Source organism: Peromyscus maniculatus, chromosome 16 (genome assembly GCF_049852395.1).
Source record: "Peromyscus maniculatus bairdii isolate BWxNUB_F1_BW_parent chromosome 16, HU_Pman_BW_mat_3.1, whole genome shotgun sequence".
NCBI lineage: Eukaryota > Metazoa > Chordata > Mammalia > Rodentia > Cricetidae > Peromyscus > Peromyscus maniculatus.
The window spans coordinates 53,395,061-53,416,972 of record NC_134867.1 but is presented as its reverse complement, the minus strand read 5'-3'; the positions used below and the strand labels follow the sequence as shown (position 1 = coordinate 53,416,972).

General features: G+C 41.4%; 1 protein-coding gene across 21 annotated transcripts in view; it reads left to right on the top strand.

The window, feature by feature from the left end:
* Syne1 (spectrin repeat containing nuclear envelope protein 1) overlaps window positions 1–21,912 on the top strand; it is a 484,186-nt gene that overhangs the window by 426,096 nt on the left and 36,178 nt on the right. For 19 of the 21 annotated variants that reach the window (XM_042262341.2, XM_015996792.3, XM_015996795.3 and 16 more), the window contains 2 exons: window positions 3,974–4,140; window positions 13,661–13,823. In XM_042262341.2, coding sequence (XP_042118275.1) covers window positions 3,974–4,140; window positions 13,661–13,823 — 330 coding nt within the window. Of the gene's footprint in view, window positions 1–3,973; window positions 4,141–7,368; window positions 7,569–13,660; window positions 13,824–21,912 lie in introns of those variants that run through there. The other 2 variants (XM_076552834.1, XM_076552833.1) reach the window with 2 other exon arrangements.

Genomic DNA, 21,912 nt, shown 5'->3' with positions numbered 1-21,912 from the left:
ATGAAGACATTCCTGGGAATTCTGTACTCCTATTGTTACAAGCTACCCATGCATTATGAAATTATTTTGTGGGTTTACTTGGACCTAGGATGTTTTTTTTATGTCTAAGCAGGGCTCACTGAATTGACTCATAATTTTAAATGTTTGTGTGGCTTTCAGTCAAGTTTCTACATTTTTAAGCAAATATTCATGTCAGGATGTCGATTTGTATGTTTCATTAGCACACATATGGTGTGTTTTTCGTGTTTACGTTTTGTTACCTGCCTGGTGCAAGAGCCCCATCAGGCTGCAAACCCGCCTGGAACATGGACAGAGTCTGTGGTGTTCTCTGCTCTCCACACTGCGTCCGCAGCAGAACCTAACTTCTCAAAAGCATGCAGTTCATGTTCGCTGAACACAGAGATTACAGCTTTATTCATTCTGAAGAGCAATACACATGGTTATTGGGAAAATTTCTCTTTCTCAGCGCACACACATATAGAGCAAAGGTAAACTCCAAAGCCAACATATAGCATTGATGACTTTATTAGTTTTCTATATAAATATGAAAAGTCTCTGAGTAACCAACTTGTTTATTTGATCCTTATTCCCGGGCCAAGATGATACAGGCTTTATTGTAGCATCTACTAACAGTGGGGCTTTGCTGGTTGCTAGGTGTCAAAATGTTGTATTAGGCAGGACTGTTCTACTAGTTACCATAATACATTCTGCTAAAGAGTAATTCTTCATTCGGTGTGTCTATATTCTTATTGCTTTTCTTAATGAAATTCAGAATGCACACTTTGGGAATGGTTAAAAAAAAACTTTCTAGAACAAAATATAGCCAAAATGTGAAAATGACTAAACTTCAGTTTTTCATGTGGGTGATTTTATTGTATTATTTGCTACGATATTTGTTGGAAATACTCTTTGAGTAGGTGAGCCTGGTGGTCTGGGCCTGTCATCCCAGCTACTTGAGAGCCTAGGCAACAATATCTCATGTTCAAGGTCTGCCTAGGCTACAAAGCGTGTGCAAGGCTAGCCCAGGCAACGTAGTAAGACCTTGTTTCTTAATGAAGATCAGAAAAAGCCAATGAGGTGGTGGAGAGTGGCATTGAGAACATAGTTTAGTGGTGAAGTGCTTCCTTAGCATGCAGGCAGCCCATGGTTGACTCCCAGTGCAGTGCACAAAAGTAAAGAAGGAAAAGAAAAGAAAAGCTCCTTGAAATACTAATTCTACTAGTTTGTAGATAAAGTAAGTTGGGGAACTCGAAAGCCTTGATTGTCTCTCTTGTAAATGTGAAGCATTACTAGGAAGAGCTCAGCATGTTTGCCCGCGTAGGAAAAACCACGTGACAATCTGCTCGAAGCCAATGATCGTTGTCTATTGGCATCGACATATATAAAGTCTTCATAACTGACGTGATGTGCATAAACACACATATACACATTCATGGATACACATGCGTAATGTTGTCACAGACATGCCTATGTGTGCATGTGTCTTCTAAGCCTGTTTTCAGCCATTCATATGCTGAATAATTCTATGTATACCATAAATCATCTTTTCAGTGACTATAGCAGTAAGATATGATTCCCCAATAATATTCCAAGTTGCATCTTTGGCATCGATGTATATTCTTCTATGGTGTTTGGTTTGCTTTCTTTTTGGAGTGCTAGAGCTTAAACTCAGGTCCTCACTAGTGCTACATAAGCAATCTACCTTTGAGCCGCTCCACTGAACCACACGTTCTTTTTATTGATTTTCTCCTTTCACACTTTCATACATGTGTATAATGCTTAATTATTTTCTCCCCTCTTTATTTTCTCTCTCCCATCATTATCAAATGTGTGTGTACGCACACACACACACACACACACACACACACACACACACACACACACATCTCGTACTCTCTTTCCCAGACGCATGACTTTTAGCTTTGCTTTGTGACCCATTTGTTGAACCAAGGCCATCTGTTTCAGCACTGGATTAGAACTCTCTACTGAAGCCTGGTGGGCCATCCGTAGGTGCACAGTTGAAGGCAGTGATTCAGGAGTGAGGAGTGGTGGCCTTGAGCCTTTCCTCTATCCATCCCTGGCTGTTAACAGATCCATTCTTAAGTCGCTCTGGTGTAGGTATAAGGTAGCTACTGTGAGTTTGCGGTGGTTGTCATGGCTTTCCTTTCCTAGAAGATGGCATTTCTCATCCCTTCTTCTTGCCTCCTGGCTTATTTATTTGCATCCCCTCTTGAATAATGGTCCGTAAACCTTAAAGAAGGCAGTTCAATGTCTTACTTGGGGCTGAGCACTCATTAGTTACTTAGTCTCAGCATCTTGTCTAGTAACACATCTCTGAGTCTACCTATTTGCTGAAAAGGAGGCTTCCATGATTAAGGCTAAGAATACCATTTGTCTAAATATTTATAAAAGCAAATACTTATAAGGCATTTTGACCCTCTGACAATTTTTCTAAGTAAAAGTGATCAGTTGTGCCAACCGCCCCCAACCTAAGATCTCCCCAGCTATGGGTGTTGACCATATTTATGTTATCTGACATGGACTCCTGAAGAGTGGGCTTCAAATTCAGCCAGGGAACAAACAGTTGGTTACCTCCATGGCAGTAATGCCACTATTACACATGCTTCCTGGCAGATTGGTCTTGCAGTTCATAGAGTTAACAGTGGGTGATGCCTTTTCTTTCCCATAAACCTGCATAGCACCTTCTAAGACCTTAAAAGCTAGCTGGTAGGGAAGAAGCTTTCAATTCAGTTTTAGCAGCCAAGGTATGTGGTGTCTTCAGCCACAGCTCTGTCCTCTCACCGAGTCCTTAGTGGGGGTAGCCAGAAGGGATGGCCAGAGCTTGCTTTATTTTAAGGGCATCTTTGACTAACAACTCACTAGGCTTCCCACCCTAGGATTGGGACTTTTAATTGATAACCTACAGCTTCCAGGAATAGCTTTTTCTAGCTATTCAGTGTATCTACATTCAAATGCCATTTTTAAATTTTCTTTAGTTTTTTGAGGATGTGGTACAACATGCTTTTGTCACATTCACCTCATCCACCAACTCTTCCCAGGTCTACTTCCCATTCCCTACCCTCCCAACTTTGTGTCTTTTTTTTTTTAAACCCATCAAGGCAAACTTGTGCTGCCCAAATATTCCTGGGTGTAAGGTTTCCTTTGGAGCACAATCAACTTACCAAGGACTACATTCTTCACAAAAACCATCTCCTCCTCTCCTAGCAGCTAATGACTGTCAGTAGCTCTACCACTGAGGGTGGGATTTTGTGCCCAACTCCCATGAAATACTTAATTTTTTAATTATATTTTTATTTTGGTTATAATAAGGTACCGGGTTTCCGTACGACTTGTTCATAACCTCTTCATTTTGGCTGAACCTTTCCCCTAACCTCTCCTCTCCCCTATCCTGCAACCCTTGCCTACTTAAGCCTTCCCACCTCCAGTCTTCTATCTCTACTTTGAGATCACCTTCACCTTTGCAATTCTCTCTCCCTTAAGGCCGTCTTCTCCCTACGTAAGCCACAACATGCATTTATATGTCTATATATTTATTTAGCATTTTTATGTTTGTTTGTTTTTGAGAAAGGGTCTCATGCAACCCAGGCTGGTCTTAAACTCACTCTGTATCCAAAGAAGATCTTCAACCTCTGATTCTCCTGCCTCTACTTCTCAAGTGCTGGGAATCCAGTCATACGCCATCATACCAACCTAGTGCCCTTTTAAGTAAACAGAAAGTGCCTTACAGTTCCTTTCAGAAATTCCATGCCATAATTGAGTCTGGATGCCACATTATCAGGAGCAATAGGCACTATTAATTCATGCACACATAGATTGATGTTCACACACACAGTGTTCCTCGGGGCCCAAACTGTCCAAATAGTAGAAACTGTAATTAGCATGTTTCCAGAGACACCAGATGAAAGCATTAAGAATATGCCTTCTGACCTCAGTGATTGCTTTTATTGTGCAGGATTATCAAGAGGAAATTGCTGTTGCCCAAGAGAACAAAATCCAGCTCCAGCAAATGGGAGAACGGCTTGCTAAAGCCAGCCACGAGAGCAAAGCCTCCGAGATTCAGTACAAGCTCGGCAAAGTGAACGACAGGTGGCAGCATCTCCTGGACCTCATCGCAGCCAGGTAAAAGGCACCAGGTGTACTAGGACGCCAGCGGGGGTGCAGGGGGGGGGATGCTAATGCCTGTTCGTCCTCATTCATCTCAACCAAAGCAGTGGCTCTCAACCTTCCTAATGCTGCGACGGCCCTTGAATGCAGTTACTCGTGTTGTGATGACCCCCTAACCATAACATTATTTCTGCTGCTACTTTATAAGTGTAATTTTGCTACTGTCAGGCTGTAAATAGTTACTGTTAAATGTAAATGTTTTTGGAGAGGGAGGCCTGCCAAAGGGGTCACTACCCCCAGCTTGAGAACCACCAAGCTAAAGGGACTGCAATACCTAACTCCTTCTTTCTGAATTACTATATTGCCTGGGGTGACACCATGCTCCTGCTGTTCCTATAAATGGCTTTCATTAACTTCAAATGAATTTAAGGAGAGGGAGAGAGTGATATCCAAACAAGAGAAGGTTCTTCATTTGGGGGTTTCCTGGGTCTTCCACCACCCGTGAAGGAGGAAAAGCCACTCCATCAATATTTGTAGGTGTTCTTCCCTGTAGTAGGAAACACAAAGAGCTACTGCATCTCTGTTATGTGTTCAGTTCGTGGGGTGTGGGAGTGAGGCTGACCTTCATCCTTCTGCTTATATTCATAAAAATAAACTGCTTCCTTCTTGTAACTTTCTGCTTAGCCATCATATCGATCATAATGATGGGTGTCTCATGTTTGGAGAGGCAGATTCTATTCCGTTCATTTTGTAGAGAGCCAGTATGAATAAAAAGGATCAAAGGAAAAACATCTGAGGGCCTTTGCCAGATGCACAGAGGTTATTTTATATTAAAAGAGGAACTCGTGATGGAGAGGCTTCATTTTAGGCATACCTTCCTTCATGTTGGGATGTCGATGCTTAGAGACAGCGTTGTCCCTTGAATCATCGCGTATCAAAAGCCTGGTGCTGGGGTGTGCCTCAGTGGGAGAAGGCTTGAGTAACATGTGCAAGGCCCTTTGTCTGTAAAGTAATTTGGATGTCACAAAGACTGGTAGGCTCTGAGAATGAATGCCACCAGAGAGGGCCTCCTCCTTAGAGTATATGTTGGCAGTGCAGACATGGAAAGAAATTGGACAAAAACAGTAAGCTCCCTGCTCAGGGACATATAGGGAAGGAAATAATGTATCTCTCAACTGAAATCACCCTACAGCTGAAATGCACAACAGTTCTGAATCCCAATGTGATGTTTAGTCTCTCATCTCAGCCATGAAGATCATAATAAAATCTTATTTCCCAAGCAGAAATTGAAACCTCGTGTACTATAAATTCCCTTCTTAGAGAGACCTCCCACTGGGCCAACACCCTGGGGATTTTTGTGTGTGTCAGATTCTGACTCATGGACCGATGTGCTTGTCTGTATAACTCCGTTAAACTGGTTAAATTTCCTTCATGAATCTCAGCAATAATATGGGAAGGGAAGATGCACTATGCCAAAAATACTTCAGATGGGCTTTAAACACAGTGCAGTTGTGGGCAGCTGGCTTCGTTTCTGCTCAGCTGTTAGCTAACAATACTTGGAAGATGATACTTTCTCGTCAAAGTCATCTTCATTTACAGAATGTCTGGGTGATTTTTCAGGTGAGAATTTTCTAGATATTGTCCTTTTGTATAAACAAACTTGAGTCAGCTGTGTGTTGATAAGAAATGGGTGCTTTGCTAAGAAGTTTATGACCATTTTTTAGAATCTCATGATGCAGATGCATTCCTGTGGGAAACTTTGGAATAGATACAGTGACCATTTCTAGGCACCACCTTTAGAATTAGAGCAGATCATAGGCTGGTCGTCAACTTGCTCTGGAGTCTAAGGCCACGCTGCATTTAGTCTGCCTTTCGGCTTCTCCCAGAAGACACTTGGCTATCACATTTGCTTTCTCTTTCCTTGTTTACTGTGTTCGGGCTTGGTGGACTTCCTCCACACCTGTCTTTAGCTGTAAGTTGCCAGCAGTATTATTCAGTTCTGTTATTCAGTCTCATTCATGACTCTCCCCCTTTCCAGCAAAACTGTTGATTCATGAAACAGAATCTGGCACATACTTTTGGAGTTTTTTTTTTAATTATATTTTTATTTATATATTTTGCACAGAGTGGAGGCAGGGGAATGCTACAATGTATGTGTGGAATTTAGGGAACAAATTGCTAGAGTGAGGAGTTCTCTTCTTCACGGAATGGATTCAGATCATCAAAGGCTTGGTAGCTGCCTTTACCTGCTAAGTAATCTCACTGCTTCCCTCCCCCGGCCCCCCCATCCCCGGGAACCTTTATTTTCTGAGACAAGGACTCATTTAGCCCAGGCTGGCCTTGAACTCCACAGGAAGTCAAGAATGATCTTGAACTTCTGATCCTCCTGCCTCCACCTTCCTCGTGGTGCCGAGATTACAGTCAGGGACCACCATGCCCTACTTACACCATACTGAGAACCAAACTCAAGGTTTCATGCCTGCTAGGAAAGCGCTCTACCAACTAAGCTACTTTACCAGCCCATGCTTTGTACATTTTTCATATTTCTTATATTCTTTGTGCAAAAATTTTGAAAATTCCCCAAATTCATGAAATAAAGTTTCCTGAAATTCTATCAAAGGATTTTTTTTAATTATCTTAAAATAGTGTTATTTTTGATCACCTTGTATCATTATTTTTTAAGTGGACAAAGGTTTTGTATATATGAAGTGGAGATGAGTATTTCCTCATTATTTTCCATGATCAAATAGTCTATTAAAAAGTGGCTATCAAACCATTTCCCACAGTCTCCTGCCTCCCTTCCCCAGCAACCCCTTAGACCCGCTACTCATACCACTGAGCTGGCAGAGGGGTCCGAAGACAGGGGGAATCTGCTTCCATTTGCTGCTGCAATCTGCAGCTCTTGTGAAGGTTTTGCTCGCAGTTTTGCACACAGCTAGTTCCTCTTTTTCCTGTAGCTTTTGCTGTCATAGCTAGGAATCCACAGGAAAAGGTGACCGTCCTCATGGAACAGTGGAGTGTCTGCAGTCGTCACGGTTTCTGCCGCCCTTTCTTTAGACCTGTAACCTGCTCCTCCTGGCAGATTACACTGAGCTTCTTCTCCCTTCTTACCCTCGTGGCCTACATTCCAGGAGATCAAGCCTGGCACATGCTCATGAATGTGGGTTTTATTTAGAAACATGACCACTTGTGACTGCCCAGTGTCATGTTAACAGACAGGCAACCAGCACCATTTGTCTACCAAGAGCATTTTCATACTTCTAGCATAGACAAGGGGAGAAACTCTCTCTTTACCCAGGAAGGACTGAGCCTTCTGCTCTGCAGAGCCTGGCTTTTGCAAGTGGAAGCTTCATGGTGGTGGCAGAGGACTTGCGTTCCCTGAGGATGGCAGAGGACGGCAGTGTGGACGCAGAGCTCCCAGAATGTGACTGCGATGTCACCAGGCAGGCATCTTCTTGAGTGTCTTCTATTGGGCATAGCTTTAGAGTTACGTGGGGCTCATGGGATAGACACTAGGCTCCTTAATGCGGAATGTTTCAAGCCGATGTTAATGAGTAGCATTGGGAGACTGTAGGCCATGGACGCTGAAGAGTTCTTTGTTGGTTCATTTTCTCATTTCTCTACTGGGCATGTGCTGGAGGTTGATCAGCTCGCTATTTTAGTTGTGTTTGGACCATATGTTTCATGAAAGCATCATGGCTCCAGCAGAGAGGCCCAGACAGGAACACGATTGAGATAATGATTCAGCAAGGCCACTCTCTGCTAGCTAAAGGGTTCACAGCTTTGCAGCCAAGAGCTTTCTCTATAGTAAATAAAGCGTGTTTCCGGGATGTGGAGGAGGACTTTCCTATCAGAGAAAAATTGTTTCTATTTGTCTTGGTTGGTTACATTAGACTGTTCATGCATACGGTCTTATAAAAAAATATAGATACTATAATTTAGATCTAAAATAGTAATTATTGTTTAGTGTAAATATTGAGTATAAAAATTATTTAGAATAACAATAATACCTTTGGTGGTCTAGTGGTTAGGATTCAGAGTTCTTCCATATGATAGGGATCTTATTTAAGTTTTTAAAATGTTCTTCTTTTATTATTGTCTCACCCTTGAATTAATTCTCATAGGTGGGTGGGATTTACTAATAGAAATTTTGGTTCTATTATATTCAGAATCTGTTTTGGGTTGTGGATATACTAATTATTTGAAGGAAAGTATGTATATTATACATTAAATATAGAAGTGTGTATGTAATTACACATATTCATCTGTTCATTTGTGTGGTAGTGTTAATGTGATGGGCAATTGAATTCAGTAGTATGGTGCTTTTCAAGAATGTCAAAAGCCTGAGGTATGCTTTGGACTGAAAGAACACACATAAACTGTAAGGACTTACAAATTAATCATGCTTGTTAAACCCTGCACATGTACATCATATGCAGGCATCTATGTTGAACTGAAACCCTGAATGCTATCCAAAGGAATGTTGCCCAAGTTTCTTGCTTTCTTACAATAAGTAAATAAATGAATATTCTGACACTTTAAAGATTTCTTTCAAAGAAATAATGCAGAAAAAAAACGGGACATTTCTTCTGTGCAGGAATGGCCCCTGAAAATATCAAATTTAATAAGCTATTACAAATAAATGAGGCTTTAAAGTCCACTTCCTCCATGCTCCCCCCAATGTACATATAATGTATTATGTAATTTGTAAGGAAATACACTTTTTTGAAAATTATGAAGGAGAACCACTTAAGGGTTCACCCATTGACTTTACTAAATTTATATTAGTTTGAAAGAGGAAGTTGTTCCTAATGGACTACATGAACAAGCGTTTCCGTGTCACGATGCCCTCGACACACTAACCGCACTGCCTTGGACCTCATTCAATATTTTACAGGATCCAAATCCTTTTACTAACTTTGCTGGCCCGATAGAATATTATTTACTCACATCCTTTTGTGCTTTGGATATTTGATCATATTTGTGATCCTTGAGTAAAAAGAATCAACTAATTTTAGATCATTTGATAATGGAAACATTCATTGTCAAATAGGTTTTGAAGGTAGAAATGTTAGTTGCAAGTCTTTTACTTAGAATACTAGTTATTAGTGCTCAGGCATTTAAAAATAATATTCAATTGTGTATAAAACACTGAGTTAAGTGTGGTAGTAGGCGGAATCCAAATGTAGATATTGATAGTTCTAGCTTTCTGAAGAACTGCTATGGAGAAGGTCAACTTAGACACAGATGGTACCAGTCAGTAAAAGCAGGATGTGGAGAAAGCCGGTAGTACAGCCTCCAGAGAACTCTAACGACATTGTGAAGTAGTGATAAAATTCCACTCCAAAACACAGTTGGCATCTAACCCTGCCAAACCCCGACACAGAAAGCTGGCCACGTGAGAAGGGAGGGAAGCCATTCCTCCAGGTCTACCTTCAGGACAGACTTTCTTCAGTCCTATACCAGTGGGACCACCGGTAGTCAAAGGCATTAAGTTCGATTCTGTGTTCATGCTGTGGTCACTCACAGGATGCATTCCCTGCGACCTGCATCAGCAACCATTCTAAAGTTGTCATTCATTAATTACCCACATGAATTTTGTCTTATGAATGACAGACACATGGATGGATGAGTTTTGAAAGTGCTTGGGAATATTCAAAGGCAGTACTATGAAATGCCCAAGAGCATCAAGTTTGACTACTGCTCATAAAGCTAATTAAGGAATTCTTATCTCGAATAAAATTATGAGTTGTGATAAAAAAAAAAAAGCACCGTATCTTAACCCTTTATCAAAAGAATGGGTTGGCAATATGAACATACATTTTCTTAAGTACACTTTTTTTCCCCAAAAGAAAATGTTCTAAGATACCTCACCTGAGAGTGCTTTTAGAAGCTACAATGTTATTACATATAGATATTACAACCAAACGCTTGTAATTTTCACTTGCACATCCTAGCTAGCATGTATAGCTGACCATCTCTTTTTAAAAATTAGTGTTCATTTTGCTTTCTAAAATTAAAATATAGTTATGTCATTTCCCCTTCCCTTTCTTCCATCCAAATCCTCTGTGTTTCCCTTACTCTCTCTCTCAAATTCATGCTCACAACACACACACACACACACACACACTCCTAAACATATAAATACAACCTGTTCAATCCATGTACTGTTACATGTATCTATATGATGTCAAGGCTAACCATTTAATATTGAATGACCAATTAGGGTGAGGGGCTCTTCCCTAAATAAGACCTGGACAAGGATGAGGCCAATAGACATGCTAGAATGGAAGAGGAATATCTCATGGAACTCCAGTCCTACATAAAGAACCAAGGCAGCTAAGGAATGTGAGAGGAGGCTAAAAATCCTTCACATAAACACTTGTGTGATGGTGCTTTGAGGACAGTCCCAGGAAATCTAACTGTGCCATCAGGATTAGTTTCATTTGAGAGAGGCCTTCTGATTTATTGAAACTGTGATGGTAGAAGTGATAGCTGCCATCAATTTAAAAAAAAACTAAAAGTAAATCGACATGCTAAAAGTACTTTGATGGTGAAAGAAGTCTCTAGGACAGTGACTTTGGGTCTGAGAAAGGTAGAAAGTCACCTGAGGTGGGTATGGAAGGAGCTGAGAGCTGTAGCTGTAGCTGAGAGCACCTTGGGGTGATTCTGTACTCTATCTAGAGAACGACTTCTTTAGCATGATGGGGCATCCGAGGGTAAGTTCTGAATCACAGAGAACACTCTATTGACGATCTGCTTTTACATTGTCTAACATCTCCACAGTCTTAGACATCATGTAGCTCTTGACATTCTTTCTCAGGAAGGTACCTTTTCAGTGAGGCCACCTTGACACGGAAACATTTTCTTTATCTGCTTATCTGACTACGTACATGAAGAGCAATTCCTGTAAAGTCCCCCATGCTTCCTGATCCAGCAGGAGATGGTCTACACTGAGAACTGAGCTTTCAAAAAAGAGCTATGACAAAAAAAGCCAACAACAACAGCTCGTGTACTCCTTGTAACCACCAGCCCACTCTGTAGTCTATAGACAGTCCGCCTGACTAGACTCTGAGCAGGGACTTTAGTCATGTGATAAACATGAAGTCGAGGCACAATCTCTTCCCATCCCAACCTTGTGCTCACACTCTGACCACCTGGAGAAAGTTGTTTTCAGAACTGCTTCGGCTGTGCTCTTGAGATGTCTCCTCTGTGCCCTTGTTTTGCGGTTTATATGTATCTGTACATTTCTCCTCCTTTTCCTCTGTATTGGCTTCTTCCTCTACCTCCTTATAAGTACATGATAAGGTTATTCCCCATGATGAACTATGTTCATTATGTACTTAAAAAAATAGATCCTTCTAGAAGATCCATGGCTTATGTCCTCACCTTTATTGCCTACTTTTTTCAAGTAATGAATTACAGGACTAAAAAGATGTGGCACCAGGGTCTGTGGATTGTAGCATGATTATTGTTTACTTAACAGCTAATATCCACTTATAAATGAGTACATACCATGTTTGTCTTTCTGGGTCTGGACTACCTCACTCAGGATGATATTTGCTAGTTCCATCCACTTGTCTGCAAATCTCATGATGTCATTTTTTTAACAGCCAAGTTTATACTTCTTTGTGTAAATGTACTACATTTTCCTTATCAGTTCTTTGATTGAGGGACATCTAGGTTGTTTTCAGTTTCTAGGTCTTATGAATAAAACTGCTATGAATGTAGTTGAGCAAGTGTCCTTGTGGCAGTCACTGAGCCTGTATGAATCTGAGCTAGGTCCTCAGCAAATATGTTATGGTTGTATAGCTTGGTGTTCCTTCAGGACACCTAACAGTGGGAGTAGGGGCAGGGTGTCTCTGACTCTTTTGCCTACTCTTGGGACCCTTTTCCTCCTACTGGGTTGCATTGTCCAGCCTTCATGTGATGGTCTATGCCTCATCTTGTAGCATTTCATCCTGTGTTCTGCTTATATCCCTGGGAGGCCTGCTCTTTCCTGAAGGAAAATGGAGGAGGAGTCCATGTGGGGGAGTAGGGGGAATGGGAAGAGTGGAAGCAGGGAAAACTGGTTGGGATGTAATGCATTAAGAGAGGGAGAGAAGGCTCAGTGGTCAAGAGCACTTGCTGCTATTCCAGAGGACCTGGGTTTGATTCTTAGAACCCACACACATCAGAGGCTCAAAACTGCCGTGAACTCCAGCTCCAGGGGATCTAAAGTCTTCCACCCTCTTCAGGCATTTACATGAGTATGGTGCACACTCTTATAATTATTTACATCTCCTTATCAAAAGCATCCTAAGTAGCTTAAATGTTCCTGTTTTATATATCCGACCCCTGAATGAAGCGCTCACTCAGAGCCTGCAGAGTTCTTCTGGCTGGTAAACAGGAGACCCTCCCTTTAGTCCTCCTCATACTGTTTACAAGGCTGTGTAACACAGCAGTGGTTCCCAAATGTTCCCAAAACTCCTTTTTCTATAGCCTTATCCCTGGAGATTCCGAGTCCTTAGGCCTGGAATGGGGGAGTCTGAAATGATTCCAGACAAACCTGGTACAAGCACCTGTTCAAACTGACTGACACCCCTCCTTGAGTGTCCCGTCTTTGGTCTAATTATACGTTCCAGGTCTTCCACCTTCTTAAAAAAAATCCCTGTGTGTGTGTGTGTGTGTGTGAGAGAGAGAGAGAGAGAGAGAGACAGACAGACAGACAGACAGAGAGTGAGATTGACATCAGCCGTTTTCCTCAGTTACCTTCTACCTTTTCAAGATAGTGTCTCTCCCTCAACCTGGAGCCCGCCTCTTCAGCTAGGCTGACTGGCTGACATGCCTCAGGGGTCCTGCTCACTCAGTCTTTGCAACACTGAGATTTAAAGGCCCAGGTTACCTCACCTGGATTTTCCTGTGGTGCTAAGGATCAAAACTCAGGTCACTTTACTAACTGAGACATCTCCCTAGTCCCCTGCTTCATTTCTGACTATTGTTTCTTTAGTTCTCCTTTAAAAAACTTAAAAAAAAATCCTTTTTTTCCTCAATCAATACTCATTCGAAGCTTCCACTCTATGCTGACCAATTTAATCAATAGTACAATCTCATTCCTCACTCCTAGACCTGAAGATGGCATTCTGTACATTTTTGTGAGGGCCCTCAAGAGCCCCACAAACCTGTTTCTCCTAGGTTATTCCTCTTCCTGAAAGTATAAATTGTGTTATTCATGGGATTGACTTGTGTGAAGGCCGTGGGGCGGCTGTCACATTTACATTATTATGACTGTCTTGAGTCTAGTAGTCATAAATATTTGCAGAATGTTCTTCTCTGAGCAGTCTACATTAGCCCACTTATAGTATAGTCTATAAAATTCCTTTTTATAAAATGAGGGAACAAGACTCCTAGCAGAGTCACACTGCCCAGTAGGAACTGAGCCAGGATGGACCTGCAGGACAATTTAGCTCTAGGCCCATCCATCATTCACCTCTGCACTTGAAGACAGCATGAACAGGGCCTTTCACCATCTCTGTTTTCACTTCTCTGCCCACAGGGTGAAGAAGCTAAAGGAGACCCTGGTGGCTGTGCAGCAGCTGGATAAGAACATGGGCAGTCTGAGGACCTGGCTGGCCCACATCGAGTCAGAGCTGGCCAAGCCCATAGTCTACGACTCCTGTAACTCAGAAGAAATCCAGAGGAAGCTGAGTGAGCAGCAGGTAGGATTGCTAAGCCATAGAGTACATGTCCTCTTGGCCAGGATAATGGGGTGGGTGCAAGATGTTGCCTTGGGATAAAAGATCGGGGGGAAGTTAGGCAGGATTGGCAATGAATGGGGAGCTTTGTGTAGGAGAGTGGTGGGGGCAGATGGGTTCTGTATCATTGCAGAATTGACTGAAAAGACGCGTGTGCTGTCCTGGTGTTAGTGTACTCCAGGGGGAAGCAATCTAATACAACGCAGGGGAATCCAAACCATCCCCTAATGGTTTCCTTCTCTACGAGCCCACCACTGAAGACTTAGAAAGAAGCCCTGCACTTACTGTAGGGTGTTTAAGAAAGACTACAGTGCAGATTGAGGGCTTTCAGGACTCAAATAATTCTGTCCCGTGAGGAGGACTGTGCGATCTTCAGATAGTAATGCCACCTTCATGTATACAGGAAGGGCAGCACATCTCCCTGACATGAAATACATAACCCAGAAAAGCAAATGAGGATGTCCCTGAACACACAAGCAGAGGGGACTTTGTTTCCACCCCCTCCCCTTTTTTATTCTTACTAACTGTACCGGCTGCCAGCCATGAACGTGTTACCCTATGTCTTCATTGAGAATCCTACCCAGGCTTTGCTTTCCTCTGTTAGCAATTACACCATGGTAGCCAAGCTGTTGAGCTTAAAAATACAAAAGAGAAAATTCTTTTCAAATCCTACAAGATAATTAACACATTTATTTGGGGGGGGAGGAATAACGGCTGATAATCCTTACTGACATTTGGCTATAGGCTGGAAACTACTCTAAGCCTACATGTTGATTAAATTATTTATTTTATTTTTGAAATGATAATTACATTATTTCCCTCTCTCCTTTCCTCTCTCCAAACCCTCCTTCATACCGCCTTGCTCTCTTTCAAATTCTTGACCTTTTTTTCATTAATTGTTGTTACATGCATATATGTATATTCATATATATTTCTAAATATCATCTGTATAATGTTACATATATATATACACACACACACATGTTTTAAGGGCTGGCCATTTGGTATTGGATAACCAATTGGTCTACTCTTCCCTGAAGAGGACTATTTCTCCCACCCTCAGTGTTCCTTACTTGCTTGTAGTTCTTTGTGTAGGGGTGAAGCCTCAAGTCCTTTTCCAGTTCACCTGAACATACCTGTGATTGTTCTCTGTGTTTGGCCCATGTTTCATCAGTCATGTTGATAAGATTGTGGGTGTAGCTTCTTACATTGCTAGGAGACACAATCTCACAGCAAACTCCCTGATCCTTTGGCTTTTACAATCTTTCCACCCCCTCTTTTTAAAATGACTCCTGAGCCTTGGGTGTGGGAGTTGTTTTGTGGATGTGTTCATTAGGACTGGGTTCTACAACTCCACATTGGATTAACATATTTAATTTTTTTACAAACACTATACACTAGTTAGAATAGATGCTAAAGTACAGTCCTAGATACCAGGTTTATTATTTATTATTTTTTGTTCCTTGACAGTTTCACACATGTATGAGCTGACTTTTGGTGTTGGGTTTTATACTAAAGTTATCATTGCTTTAAAAACATTTTTGCTGAGACATTTTTTAAACTTTTTTATAAGATTAGTGCCCTCTGTGAGTGATGTTTGAGATTTTGATGATTGTATTGGGAGGGTCTTGGCTGGCTTTCAGTGCCCCCCTCCCCATTCTCATGGAGAACATGGTAAGGTATGTATCAGGGGTGAGAAATGAAGGCTAATGACGAGTGTTGTTGACCTATTCTTTTTTTTTTTTTTTTTTACAATTTATTTATTTTTTTCATCAGTAATTCATGTTGATAGAATGCTGAAATTACAATACCTTGAGTAGCTTAGATTTCACAATTGGATAACTTTCTCTCCCCCCCCACCCCGTTTTTACTTTTTTTTAGGGGGGTTATAGTCTGATTGTTCTTTATTTTATATCTAGAATCCACTTATGAGTGAGTACATACCATGACTGTCTTTCTGGGTTTGGGTTACCTCACTCAGGATGATTTTTTCTAGTTCCATCCATTTGCCTGCAAATTTCATGCTTTCATTGTTTTTCTCTGCTGAGTAGTACTCCATTGTATATATGTACCACATTTTTTTCATTCATTCTTCCATTGACGGGCATCTAGGTTGTTTCCAGGTTCTGGCTATTACAAATAGTGCTGCTATGAACATAGCTGAGCATGTATCTTTATGGTATGAATCAGCATTCCTTGGGTATATGCCCAAGAGTGGGATGGCTGGGTCTTGAAGTAGTTCGATTTCTAATTTTCTGAGAAACTGCCATACTGATTTCCACAGTGGTTGTATAAGCTTACATTCCCACCAACAGTGGAGGAGTGTTCCCTTTGCTCCACATCCTCTCCAATATTGACTGTCATTGGTGTTTTTGATCGTAGCCATTCTGACAGTTGTAAGGTGGTATCTCAGAGTCATTTTGATTTGCATTTCTCTGATGATTAATGATGTTGAGCATTTCTTTAAATGTCTTTCAGCCATTTGTGTTTCTTGTTTTAGGAATTCTCTGTTTAGCTCTTTAGCCCATTTTTTAATTGGACTGTTTAGTATTTTGATGTCTAGTTTCTTGAGTTTTTTATATACTGTGGAGATCAATCCTCTGTGTTGACCTATTCTTAACTACATGCTGGTAGACAAGAGTCTCCGGTATTTAAGAAAGCCTCTTCCATGAAGGGAAAGACCATAGTTAATAGGGTAAATAAAATGAAAAAGGAAGAAACAACAGAAAATATTGTGTATGTATGTATGTGTATGTGTGTGTGTGTGTGTAAGATTTAAAAAAAAAAAACTCAAGGAAATGAGAAGTTTTACATTAAAAACGATAGATACTGTTTTTTTCCCAAAAGAACATTCAGAATCGATCCTCTCCCACAACATAAAATAAAAAAGATTAAAAACATGAAAAATAGGCAATAAAGACAATAAAATTAAAGAGTTAATGTCTAAATCTCAAAATCCAATACAATTATTTGATAATAGTCATCAAAAGCCTTTTTCAATGAAGGAGTAAATTATTAATTATTCAAAGTATTGCTACAAAAAATCCCAAGTGGAAATCACACACTTCTAGATCATAATGATCTGATATAAATGCCTGGAAAAATTAGAAACACTCAAAATCATCCCAGACTTTTCACATTAGGCATTGTCATAACAAACAGATAAACAGAATATGGATGAAGCCTCAGACTTAAAAAGGCATCTGCCATCTCCCAGCATGCGCTGGGGCCAGGAAACAACAGTCCACTGCAGTCTAGAGGCTGAGAAAATAGTTTATGATGTGCAGTTGTAGACCCTCTCACTACATACAACCAAATTTGCCTCTGATTCATCCATTTAGGAAGGCTACCTACACTAATAAGTAAAGAAATAAAAAAATAATAACATCAGTGGAGGAGGAAGAATTGCATGTTACTGACCTATAATAAAATGAAATCTAGGGCCAGATGTGGTGGTGCATGCCTTTAATACACAGGAGACAGAAGCAGGTGGTTTTCTGTGAATTCTAGGCCAACCCCAGTCTACATAGTGAGTTCTGGGTCAGCCAGGGCTACACAATAAGACCCTGTCTCAAAATTAAACAAATAAATGAAATCTTGTCATTTTCAGGGGAATGAATAGAACTGAAGAACTTAATATTAAAGGAGATAATGCTCTCACATGTGTGGTTTAAAAATAAAAGTAATCTACCGCTGGGTGGTGGTGGCAGAAGCAGCAGCAGCAGCGCACACCTTTAATCCCAGCACTCGGGAGGCAGAGGCAGGTGGATCTCTGTGAGTTCGAGGCCAGCTTGGTCTACAGAGCGAGATCCAGGACAGGCACCAAAACTACACAAAGAAACCCTGTCTCAAAAAAAAAAAGTAATCTAGAATATTAAATAGTGATTACTGGGGCTTGGGAAGTGGGCTTTGATCAAGGCATACCTGATCTGTACTGAGATAACACCCTAAGCCTATTAGTCAGCACAATGGTCATACATATTCAACATAAATAATTTTTAAAGGTAAATCTCAGGTGAGGGTGTAGATCAGTTATAGTCCTGCAGCCCGCTGGTAAGCACTGTTTAGGATAGAGCTGGGTCTCAGAGGCCTAGCAGGGGAATTGCCAAGCAGGAAGACAGTGGAACTGGGTTCCCCCTAGAGAAGTTAAATTAATGCTTATTATAAACAAGTACTATACATTCGAGGGAGAGTGGATTGTTAACTCCAGAAAAACCAGAGCACATGGGGGGAAAAATGAAGTACAGCCATAGCATACTTTGTTGCTCAAATGTGAAAAATCCTTAGTAAGCCTAATCACAAGAGCGATGGTTACCTTTTCTGTGAGCTGTGCTATGAGCCTGGTGACTGTGAGGCTCAGTCTTTTCCTACTGCAGAACTGTCTGTATCGAAAGTGGAAAGATGAAGGGGGGAGATGGCCGTATACACATGATATAGCAAAGTACACCTCAGGAGAGAGCTCCATGGGAAGGAGGTGGCTGCCTCTGGAAGAAGAGCTGGGGCCTGAAAGAGCCCAGCCTCCATCAGAGCTTTTTAGTACTTTCTTACTTGGTTGTAATAGATATGTATCTTCTCAATTAAATTTAAAATTACAGTTTTAAAACTGTATTACAGGTAGCAGTGTAATTAGCCATTTTCATTCTCATAGTCCTTATTTATAGAGCACTGAATATTCTAAAGTTAATGAGAAAAGTTCTGAGCACAATTCCCAGCACAAAGTACCTTTTAATTTTTAACTAAAACATTATTATTGCTGCATATGTATATTGGGGTATGTATGCACATGTGCAACTCTGTGTGTGTGTGTGTGTGTGTGTGTGTGTGTGTGTGTGTGTATAGAGTCATCCATGGAAGATGACCCTGTGGAGTTGGTTCTGTCTTCCTACTTTGCACATGTTCCCACCATCATACTCAGGTAGTCAGGCTTGCTCAGCAGGCCATCTCTCTGGCCCCAGCACCTTTTAATCATTTTAGTTTTGCCGTGGTTTATGTTTTGGTGGGAAATGTTCGGAAATGATTCTGTGATGATTGGACCACTTGGGATTCATGTTTTAAAGGATCCACTAAAAAGTCATCTGTCTCTAAAGGAGAAAATTCTGACAGACATTTCATGGCAGAAATTAAATTGTTAAGAAGTGCATTTTCTTCTGTCTCCCTGTGTGGAATTTCTCTGGCCAATGTTCTTAATTCTTCCAGTCTCACTTTGGGGAAGCTACAGTTTATATACAGACTTGTGGTGACTAGAAAACACTTGCCCAGATTTCTCTGTGTTCTAGCTGAAGAACTAAATTCAACGATGCCGTAAATGATTCAAGACCTTATCACCAGTTGAAGTTTAAACCAACACTAACTTCTATTCCACCTTAGGGTACTTATGTAGGATCTTAAAGTCATTCACACCTTATGATTGCTTTGCTATTTTAAAATCTTTTGAATATTTGGGGGAAACTGCACACAATGCCACGCTTTAAGTGTTTGAATTATGTTTAGGGAGTTGAGGCTGATTTTAAATATATACCCCAACTCTTTGAATTTGCCTAGTGATCTCATCATCTCATCCACAGAAATGTCCTTATCTTTATATTTAAGCAAATATTCAGTTAAGTTTTTGTTATTTTTCAAGTTTTTTTAGGTTTTTTGAATCAGGGTTTCCCTGTGTAGCTTTGTGCATTTCCTGGATTTCGCTCTGTAGACTAGGCTAGCCTTGAACTCACAGAGATCCCCCTGCCTCTGCCTCCTGAGCGCTGGGATTTAAGGCATGCGCCACCACCGTCCAGCTTATTTCAAGTTTTGAGTCAGCAGATTCCTGGTGTATTCTTGAAATAGAGGGCAATCGGGAATTACAGAGACTATTTACTAAAATAGAGAGGTTTTAGTGTAGTTTATCCCTCAATGCCTAGTTTAGAGAAGCTCCGAAAGTTAATAAAAAACAGTATGCTCGACAACAAGATGGTCTTTTCATAGACCCTGGAGAGCAGTGTTGTGAGAGGAGGAGCAGTGCAGGATCCGTTGTGGAGGCAGCCACATCAATTGCGGGACTGCAGGAGCAATGGGAAAGCTGGGCAAATTTAAGATTGGCTTTTCTTTTTTTATTGTAAGGAAAATACGTCACGAGTATTAACAAGTAGGATGAAGGGACTGGCTTCATCACAAGACACCCCCAGACCAAGTTCTCAGCACAAAGGAGATTTATTTGCCCCAGAGGGACAGAGGGCAGGAAATAAGAGACAAAGATGGGAGACAGAGGATGAGGGAGAAAGGAAAAAAGTGTGTGTGTGTGTGGGGGGGTATTTGTCCCAGGGGACAAAAGACTGCCTCTCTGTAGAGAGGAAACAGCTGTGGCCCATAGGTGAATGACAGTTTATAAAGGTAAAAGGAGGACCCCCATACTAGGATGAGATGTTTAGTTTTTATTGGGCATGTTAGTTAGGGCAGTCAAAGGGGGCCTTTGATTGCTAGACTTCAATACTTTGATAGCTGGATCTTGGTAATCAGCCTCAAGAGAAGGAAGTGGCCAAATAAGGGACTAGACCTTGGTGGCCAGCTGTAGGGATATAATCTAACGGTTTTTAGCAAGGCAGAGATTGGAATGGGGGAGAAGAGCAAGGCCTGCCAGAGCCATGTGCCACACTCAGGCTGGCTAGAGTCCCTTCAAGCAGAGAAGTAACACCTATAACGTTCATTTTTTTCCCTCAAGAGAAAGTGCAGGTTTGTTAAGTGAGAAAAAAATACCTGGGTGTAGGAGGGACACCTGGGGTGGATAGGACTCTACAGACCTAACTTTAAAAGTGGAATATTTCAAGCAACTTGAACTCCTGAAGCCTATGTTAGCTAGCTTTCCATCACTGTGAAAAATTACCTGAAGTTGCTAACGTCCAGGAAGAAAGGCCTTGTTTTGACCTATGGTTTCCTGGATTTCAGTCTGTGGGTCACATGACTCTGTTGCTGTGGTCCTATGGAAGCAAAGTACACTGTAGCAAGAGAATGAGTCATAGGAGAACTGTTGACCTCTTAGCTGCCCAGATACATAAAGAGAAGTAGGAAGGAGCTGGGGTCCCAATACCCTTTACAAGGATGTGCCTTCAAGGCTCTGCCTACTAGAGGTCCTGCTACCTCCTAGTATTGCTGCAGGCTGGTGACCAAGCCATTGACATATGAGTCTCTGGAGAACATTCTAGAACTAAATTATATGAAAGCCCAAGGGGGAAAATAATGGATATTTTTGATTCACATTGTCTGCATTTAACATGAGCTCATATGTTGTAGTTGGATAAAATCCAGTTTCCTGCTTTTTTTATCAAAAACTTTCTATTTCTGTCCTACATTTAAAACTGTGCTCCAAGGGAAGTAGTAATGATCTCATTCCAGAAAGGGAACCTCAGCTTCTTTTTCTTTTTGGTTTTTCGAGACAGGGTTTCTCTGTGTAACTTTGCACCTTTCCTGGAACTCACTTTGTAGACCAGGCTGGCCTTGAACTCACAGAGATCCGCCTGCCTCGCGAGTGCTGGGATTAAAGGAGTGTGCCACCACCGCCCTGCGGGAACCTCAGTTTCTTAAGTCCCAGTAGCTCTTGACATGATCTGGTGCATTTGCAGGTCTGTGATGCTTCAATCTTGGTCCTGAAGTGCGAACTACAGACAGGTGCATGTAAAATGATTGTCTGATCAGTTGGAATGAAAGTGGTGTACCAGTAGAGACTGAAGGAGGATTCAGTCTCTCTCTCTCTCTCTCTCTCTCTCTCTCTCTCTCTCTCTCTCTCTCTCTCTCTCTCTCTCTCTCTGTGTGTGTGTGTGTGTGTGTGTATGTGTGTATGTGTGTGTGTACATGCAGGCATAAGTTCAGAGGTCAGTCTAGTGTTGGTGCTCACCATCTATGTTTGGCACAGGGTCTCTGTGAATACCCGGTATATACAGGTGCACACTGTGTTTCCCAGGTGAGCTGGCCCACAAGCTTCTGGAGATGCTCCATTCCTGCCTTCGGAGCTCCGGAATCACAGTGCATGCTACCTGTCTTGTCTGACTTTACATGGATTCCGGGGATTCAAACTCAAGTG